The 9,274-nt window shown below is 31.1% G+C and overlaps 1 protein-coding gene across 1 annotated transcript; it reads right to left on the bottom strand.

Annotated features, from left to right (window-relative positions):
• Window positions 1-706: 706 nt before the first annotated feature.
• On the bottom strand, window positions 707-8,873 carry LOC132735201 (cyclin-L1-like). The gene is made up of 10 exons (XM_060722140.1): window positions 8,638-8,873; window positions 8,437-8,511; window positions 6,725-6,834; window positions 6,153-6,299; window positions 3,474-3,624; window positions 3,032-3,136; window positions 2,484-2,604; window positions 2,079-2,169; window positions 1,476-1,535; window positions 707-863 (listed from the first exon to the last, which is right to left on the bottom strand). Exons 1-10 carry the CDS (start codon window positions 8,836-8,838, stop codon window positions 785-787), a joined length of 1,140 nt encoding a protein of 379 aa, XP_060578123.1. The 5' UTR covers window positions 8,839-8,873; the 3' UTR covers window positions 707-784.
• Between the last annotated feature and the right edge of the window lie 401 nt (window positions 8,874-9,274).

Genomic DNA, 9,274 nt, shown 5'->3' with positions numbered 1-9,274 from the left:
ATAAAACACTGTGAAATAGTTTCAATTTGGTACCATGGGAAACAAAATAAAAGATAATAATTGCACTTCAAATGATAATCATAAGATGTAAGATGAACCCTGAGAGCACTTTTCTTCTTACAAAATAACATTCTACAACATTTTTTTTATCTTCCACAAAACAATTAAGGAAATAAGAAAAGAAATCTAATTTTATATCATTTTTCCAATGCTGTATATTATTCAGAGAAAACAGGTTATAGGAAAGTTTCTATACTCAAGAAGCTTCACATTTTTTTTCTTCTCAACTTTTCTTTATAATTCTCATACCAATTCATTTCTTGCAAATATCTGATTGTTATTGCGGACCTATACAGTATGGTGCTAAGACCAAATATCCAGTAACCCTTTAAAACTAGATTTTGATCCATCACCACTTGGCACATATCACAATTGTTTTTAAGACACTAGAATGTAACTAACATCATCTTCGGTACAGGACCTTATCCGTACTTGTCATATTTATCATACTTATCACTGCGGTCTCGAGACGGACTTGAGTGGTGACCGTTTCCGATGTTTCCGAGAATGTCAGATCTGGAGAATAATATCTGTCTTTATTTTCTTTATAATCTCTGTTGTCTTTATAATCGCGGATCTTATTCTTTCGATCTTTTCTTGTGACTAGATTTATAATCAGGGATGGACTGTATGAATAAACTCCGGCTACGAGATCGATGTTTTCGCTTGCGAGACTTGTTGAAGATCCTTGCCGCTCCTTCTATCTGGCGAGTACTTCTCTTTTTTAGATTTTCTTGGTGTGAGACTCCTTTCGCTTTCGTTTCTTTTGTGCTGGGCTGTAACTTCTACTTGATCTTGATGACCTTAAAACGTACAAATAACATAGTGAATTTTTCTTACTTATTTGATTAAGATCATGTAGCAATTTGTTATAAATTTTCAATTTAAATTAAATATGAAATCCTAATCTGAACTGTTAATCTAATACACTGCACTTACGATTAATAGTAAGAGTGGTCATTTGTCAAATTTCCCCTTTAAAAATTACAATAGTTTTCTCACATACAAAAAAATAAATGTTTCTTCCAAATTCGGAGCGAAAAGCAAAGACGGTAAGTTTTTTTACAAGTTTTGATCATATCTATTTAGTGACAATGACCACTTTTATATATAAATATATCAGTTTTAAATTTCACACAAATACCTTTGGTGATTTTTACTGGTTGTATGATTGAAGGAACGGTACTTGCATAAAAAACTTTAGACCAGGACAAGTCCAACTATTAGTTGACAGTTACAGGTCTTTGATAGTGAGTAAAATTTCAAGTGAATTATTTTCAGTAATCTTTATATATCAAGTAAAATAGTTGCAAAGTTGCAATCAAAATCTCAACCAATAAACTTAAAATAGTCAAGCTAAAAATATTTGGTTAGATAATAAGAAGTCGCATTCAAAATTATTAACATCAAATTACCTTGATCGACTTCTCGACCGGCTTCTGGAAACACCATTTTTTCTTCTCTTAGATCCATCACTAAAACAAGTAAAAAGTTGATAATTGACAATGAAAATACTAGTCAAAATAACACAATAATGCTATTATAGTCCCTGTGTATAATAAGAGCATATTATTATTATCGTTTTAATTAAACGATCGTTCAGCATAAACTTATAAAGATATAGCATGTAGAAACATGGACAAGCTGGAGACCATGATTCCTGAAATAGGAGTTTGACACTTTGACTGGAAGGCTGCAGCTTCAATACCTTTAACAATTAAAATAGAACAAATTCTCCTTAAGTCAACAAATATCTGTTATAACTATCAGATAAAGTGTAATATTTGAAATTTATTAACACATTATACACCAAAATCTACTTAGTTTATGTATTGTATGTGCCCTTCAATGAATTTGGAGCCTTCTACTTGAAGTTTAAACGATTTCAATATCAAAATACAGAAACCCAGCTACAAACATTATAAAGCCTGGTAACACTGCATAGATGTGCATGCTTGACTAGCAAAGTTAACCAGCAGGCTAAGGGTTAGTTATTTGAAACAATGCTGAGCAATTACCCATCATGTTTTTCCTCAGCTTCCTTCTTTATTCTTTTCTTGAGCTCTCCTATTAAAGTGGTTGGATTAGGACTGACATTCTTTGGCGAATCTGTAAATATATTCGCATGTTTGCACTGTAAACATTACAAAAATAAGATAAATAATAAGACAATTAGACACTAATAAATGTTAGATATATTTATATTTAAGTAATGGACGTTTGCACAGACTGGAATTTTAATACATAATTAATTTTATTATCTAATAGAAACAAGGGTAAATGCTAAATGCCCCCCCCCCCCTAAAATGGGGGCACAATAAAATACTTTCCACACATTGTCTCCAAAGGATCTTTTTTAAAACAACCAGTACTGTAAATCCTGATGGAAAATGGTTGTATCAATAACGTAATATTACACTTACTCTGCCTCGAGGTAGAATTTGGTGTGTCTCGTTCTGAGAAAAGTCCTTTTGCCTTCTTTTTAGCTTCAAGCTGTAATGTTCGCACAGCATTCACTTTCTTCTCCAATGCATCAGGATTTGGCTAAAATAATAATAAAGTTATATTTATTAGCAATGAAAAAAAACACACAAAAAAACAACTCATATGCCAGCTATATGGTGTCCACAAAGAACCTCTCAAATTTTTATGCAAATTAACTTCGGATAATAAATTTTTAATCTAAAATTCACTGTCAATCAAATGACGGTCAGGGAAAAATACCCGTCCAGCCAGTTTAACTAACCAGCAGGGAGAGGAACTATATAAGTTATCTTTCTTTCTAATCCATTTCAATTTTATGTAAAAATTATATACATATAACATGTAAAATATGCGAAATATTGAAATAAATATGTTTAAATTAACTAGCCAATAGTAATTTAAGATTTTACAACTTACAGTTACACCTCATTTATATAATAAGAAGTAGGCTATTGTATAAATAATTTTTTGGTTACTGAACACATACCCTTTTCCTGGCATACAATCTTAGAATTGTAAGACAGATCTCTCGTATGTCTTCCTCTATCACACCAAACAACTCATACCATGGTGGACTGTTTGGCAATGGTACCTGTAACAAAGAAATTTTTAGTAATTATTTATACACCTATTTATACTATATAATCATGTAATGACTTCAGCATTTATTTAAGCTCAAAAAATAAGATCTTGAAAAAATCTCTTTATATTCATTACGCTATAGTAAAGTACAATACAAATATTTTATCAGCTTATTAACAAAGTTCATAAAAACTAAAATAAGATCTTGAAAAATCTCTTTATATTCATTCTGCTATAGTTAAGTACAATACAAATATTTTATCAGCTTATTTACAAAGTTCATTAAAAACTAAGCTTCATCTTTGTCTAAACAGTTAACCATATGTTACAAATACAAATTTATTAACCTGAAGTTGCCTAGCAGCTAACCATATACATGCACAAGCAATTGTCTCCGGATTGTAGCGAACAAAAACGTCTGTTCGGAAACTATCATTCATGTAATTCCTGAAAATATAAAAAGTACAAAAAAACATGACTTTATTCCTAACAACTTTTCTGAATCCTGAAATCTGATCAAGATTAAGAACATGATTGACAAAAGAGTGAAAGCTTTCTTTGATGTAAATGCTTCAAGACAAAAGTCAGCATTAAAATACTTCTATAGAAATCAAAACTTACTTTCGATACATTTTTAAAAAATTATTTTTAATGAAATTTAACAATATAAAGGAATTGCCTCAGCAATAAACATTAAAGAAAGTTTTCAAAAATCAAAATTTTGAACCAATTTCACTAAATCTTTTTTTTTGTATGTTAATTTTCCAGATATCACCAAAGAAAACATAACTGATGAATAAGTGTGACCAAGTCATTCCAAGTCATCATTTCAAGTAAAATAGAAAAGATATGCTTACCTGTGCATGTTTTGTTAAAACCAAACGATGGAATCCCAAAAATAACTAGAAAACAAAAGGTAATTAAACATGCAAGTCCAAACAAAGAGATCATGATTTACACCAAGTTGTCACCACATTTTGCCGTTGCGAACCAAGTATTAATTGTTCTTTATCTCATTTAAGCACTCTTGTCTTTTCATTGCCGACTAATCTTACTACTGTGTTACCAATGTTTTGATTACTGCTTTCCATAAACCCTTGTAACAAACTTCTGTATGCCATCCAAGGATGTATCTGAAATTCTAAGGTCTGACAAATTAAAAGCACTTGAACATGTGCAGTATCTTACACACCCCCTACTTGTATAAGACTTGTTTATATTTAACAATCTTTCTTTTTTTTGTGTTGTGAAAAGTTACTTAAATATATTCATTATCAGAATGAAAACATTTACTGTATCATTAAATGAATTTTGTTCTCTCAAATTACAGGCCAAATCTAGACTTCAATAGAATATTTCCCAGAATTTAACACTTTTGATGCACAGAATAAGTCCAGAAATTCTTTGCCGACTTTTAAGGTCCAATCCATTTCCAGTTAGTCCTTCGTAACACTTTTCAAGATTGATGTCCACACATCTCTAGGCACACTTGGGGGATTTCGCACTTTCGGCACTTGTCTTAGTTTCATCTGGCGTATATACGTTACCCAGGCTTTTTGCTTCACAGTTGAGCAATGGTGTGACATAGGCAGATACTCTGACATTGGCAATTTGGGGGTGACAAGTTTGCTGGCTACCCACCTAATCTGGGGTAGGCAAAAAGGAAAAATATAAGTTAATAATGCATGTACAGAGTAATGTGGAAAAATTAACATACATAAAAATATAATAAAGTGAAAATGTTCAAAATTACATGAGCATAGAATAATAGTTCATAATTCAGGTACCCTCACAACACAGATCAAAAAGCTATACATCATACACTGTTTATATGATACAATCAAGATTTTGATAGAGATAGCATGAATGTAACAAAAAGAATTCTTTGTACTTACAACGCTTACTGGAACCTAACACTGACTCTCCAAATATTGGAACCTGAGACAAGGCCTAGATAATTCCTTATAAATTTTTTAATCTCCAAATTGTGTTTGGAAATTACCAAATTGCTGGTTTCACTGGCTAAACTTGTAGGAAAAATTGTATGGTTTCTCTGTTTCAACTACAGAGATATTTACTGACATGGTTTGATTTCAGTTACAGTAAATATTTAATCAGTTAGACATGCAAACATTTTAAGGCAATGCATATTGTTATAAAAGCCTAACAAAATTTCATCATCAAAAATAGATAGATACAAGATAGTTTAGTCAACCTATCAAACAGCAGATTAATCTTTTTCTATAATTCATTATCAAGATCATCTATAATCTTGAGAAAGCAAAACTGAAAATGTATACAGACTCAAGACCTATATACATGTAAAAATTAATGAGACAGTGCTATTATCTGCACTGGTTTTTGTTAGACTTTCATATCACTGATACAAAAAACCCTTTAAAAAACTCTGGGTGGGTAAATAGAAAGAAACAAAATAACTTTTCCATGCCCCATTGAACCCTTTTTGGGTTTGGTTTTGGGCTCCCAAACTTTTAGGTACATCCCCAATCCCCCTTTTAATTTAAAATAACTTCAAGGGTTTTTTAAAAGTTTAACATTACAAAAAGTTTGGAACCCTGATTAACAATTGCCATACTGTTTCTGAAAAAAAAAGCCTCCCTGATTCATCTACTATTTCCTTTCAGTTTGGAACTTATAAATCACTGCTCCTAAATCTACTTTATGAAGTTTCTAATGTTGTTATATTAGAAACAGTATGGCAAAGTGTCTACCATCTTTGTGCATACATGAGCCTGATGTTTCCAAACCACAACTTTATTGATGACGGTCCTCTCTGCTAGTGCTTCTTCTCTAAATAAAACAATATGTCCTGTCTTACACATCTGTCTGTGAAGTCACTTTATTTTCAACCAATTCTATAATTTTCAGCATTTTCTAAAATCCTATCCTGAAATATAATACTCATTCAAACCACTTCTCACTTCAGCATTCTCATGTACCTGTAAACCCAAGTTATCACAATAAAATATAGAACAAATACAGTGCACAACAACAACTGATCCAACAACAGAAAAATTAAAACAACAGTTACCTTGTGCGGATGTTTCACATGCACACAGAAGCCTAACTCTTTGAGCACACGCCTTTCAGCTTTGATCACTTGATTTTTAAGATTGATGTAGTTTTGGTCTAGTACCAATGCATGAATGTTTCTGAAACAAAAAGTAGACCATTAACCATTGGAAATATGTTAGTACTTAAGTTATGAAACAAATAATCTTTTTTCCAGTAGAAATCTCTTCAAAGAATTATATATATATAAACAAAGGTATTAACATGCACTAAAATTAGAACTTTGATATATATGGAAACAATTAAGAGATTAACATCAATCAGAGAATGAGAGATCTAGATTAACACTGTTTACCTTTACCAAGAAGGATTATTATCTTCACCCATTTATTTAAATATTAAAACAATTTTGTCTTAATACACACTTAGAGACAATTGTTATTCTCAGAACAAGATACAATCTCAAAAAATCTGTATGTTGTCATTAAATGTAGCTAAATTGCCATATAATTATTCGTCCAAACTAAATCAAGTTTAGAAAATAGCACCGAAGATAAATACTCACTTTTGATTGCGGACTTGTTTGACATGATGGAATGTGTTAATAACATCTCGAATTCTGCGTGGACATTCCTCTATCTTTGATGCTAGGTTTACACATGCCATTGCTAAAACCTGAAAACAAAAAAATGGACTATCAGGCCTCGACACTAACTTTTTTAGCAGGTGGTTAGCCAGACCACTAGATTTGAAATTAAGGTGGTCCTTCCAGGAGTCAGGTGGTCAATTATTATTATGTCATTTTACTGCAAAATTAGAAAAAATATGTTTAAAATTGATGACAAAGATGTATCATTAAGAAAACAGATATTTTAGATATATATTTTATCTAATCAGAAATAAAGGAAAGCAAGTTAGTAGGTATTTTATCATAAAGTTATTTGGTTTTTTATATGTCATTCAAAAATACACAACAGGGCTCTTATTTATGTTCTTTAATTATGATAATTACATGTATCTTTTATAGATTAACATTTTTAATAAAACTAATAAATTATCTTAATAAAACAAGGAAATAGCTAGAGGATAAAAAAATAAAACTAATGTTATATATATCTATAGTTAAGCTTATTTTTCTCACAGATGTATAATACCTAATTTTTACCTCCCTGTTGCTTGTTGGTTGATATTTATTTTTAACATGAGTATTTTTAACCTTTTAAAGTAATTTTAACTCTAGAGGAAATGGATCTCTATCGTTAAACAGTTAAAATAAAGATAAGTAGCAAAGAATTACTAGATGTATTTTTCAAGTTCCCTTTGTTTGCTGCCATTATTTAAGTATATGAAATTTTAAGTTTATCTTATATCCCATACAATATCATAATTACCATCGTCGGATGCCCACGGTTAATTAACATGTAATATAACATAAATGTTACTGGTTCCACCTTAGGTATCCAACGATGCATAATTATTAGCATCATTTGAATGAATGTTGTACCTTAATTGATATCACAAAGTCTAAACTCTTTTAACTTGCATAAACCAAATTTTAGCGACTTAAAATGAAAGTAATAGATGACTTAAGAACTTCTTTAACTAATCAGATAATTAATGAACCATATACATGTACATTGGACAAATGATTTTAAAGAAAATGTTTATAACATGTTTTTGACCAAATCAACATTCTCCCAAATGGGTCTGCACCAACCAGAAAATTCAAGTGGTCCGACGGACCAGCGGCTTTTAAAAGTAGGTGGTCCTTGCCAAAATCAGGTGGTCTCGGACCAAGGGACCACCGCTAATGTCGAGGCCTGACTATTCTAAAATATCTTTCAATTGTACATATTTGAGAGGTCAGTATACAGATTTAACTATTACAAGCCTAATTTCACTATATTTAGCTATGCCCAATTCAGTTGCGCTTGATTAAACTCTGTCCCTGATTAAAATTTAAATGTGCGAGTGATTGAATATCTATTATAGTGCTTTGCTCAAAAGGGTAGTCAGGCTATTCACTCCTTATCAGTTCCTCCCCTTAAATTTCCTTTTATTTTTGACTATTTTGGGGAGAAATATCAGAATATTTCAAAATTAAGGGAAAAGTGGGGGAGATTCTGAGAATAGTCAGTCATTCTCTCAAAAGGGAGAAATGTTACAAATGATGACAATATCAGTAATGTGTTCTTAAAAACTGTGATAAACAATTAGAAAAGCATAATATAAAACATTGAATCTGTTCATTTTAACAACAATCAAAGGTCAACCTACCTCCATGTTGTGTTTCACAAATGACTTCGAATAATAAAATCTCTGAAATAACACTTGTCCAGTCGCCATTGCTACCTGAAAAAACAAACCAAAATATTAAGTCTAATTTGAAAGTCAAGATTAGAACGTTTTAAATGTTAAATTGATGTCAGTATGCTAAGTTTACTGGGAAAATATTTTCGGTGTAAACAAAAGGCAAACCTGCGGTAACTTGAGCAGAATTCCGGAAGTCTGGATAAGCTCACATCCAAGTATTCTGAGATCAGTTTCTGTTTCAAGATCCAAACCATCTTGCATCGAAGGTGTTGGGGATAACTTTTCATCTGGAATCAGGACATTTTCTAAGGTTAAAATCACCTTACTGAAGTCTCTCTCCATCGTGGCTGGCTTAACTTCCGCCATGTTGGATTTACGCAAATGCTACGAACGTAGAAATATTCATCCGCATTAAAGTGTAACATGAAACTAAAAACAAAGTCAATCTGTCACTTCAATTTGTAGATATATTGCTATTGAACACGCTTATTTGTATGTTTAGAAATAAATTAAAATATATTTTTGACAAATGTGAATGAAATTATAAAGTTTTTAAAGAACTATTTTTTATAAGGTCTACTTTATGATGTCATATAATTAAAAATATTACAATTTTTATTGGCTTAATATTAACCAATGAGAAGAGTTGAGAGAATGGTTACTTGATTGCAATAATTGTTATGCAGTGGTAGAACATGTGCTGAACTGATTACAAACAATGTCGCGTAAAAGGCAGATAATAAAAAAAATCCGAGGGCTAAAAGTTGAAAACTGCGCTTTTGACATTATAAATTGACCGATT

This window comes from Ruditapes philippinarum, unplaced genomic scaffold (genome assembly GCF_026571515.1).
Source record: "Ruditapes philippinarum isolate M1 unplaced genomic scaffold, ASM2657151v2 ctg1516_1_1_1_1, whole genome shotgun sequence".
NCBI lineage: Eukaryota > Metazoa > Mollusca > Bivalvia > Venerida > Veneridae > Ruditapes > Ruditapes philippinarum.
The sequence above is the reverse complement of the archived record's forward strand: the minus strand, read 5'-3'. Positions and strand labels throughout refer to the sequence as shown.

Coding starts and splice junctions, on each gene's coding strand:
- LOC132735201 (XM_060722140.1), bottom strand. CDS start 8,838: ATGGCGGAAGTTAAGCCAGCCACGATGGAGAGAGACTTCAGTAAGGTG. Junction 2,170..2,483: donor AAATTCTACCTCGAGGCAGA/GTAAGTGTAATA, acceptor ATATATTTACAG/ATTCGCCAAAGAATGTCAGT. Junction 864..1,475: donor CGGTCGAGAAGTCGATCAAG/GTAATTTGATGT, acceptor GTACGTTTTAAG/GTCATCAAGATCAAGTAGAA.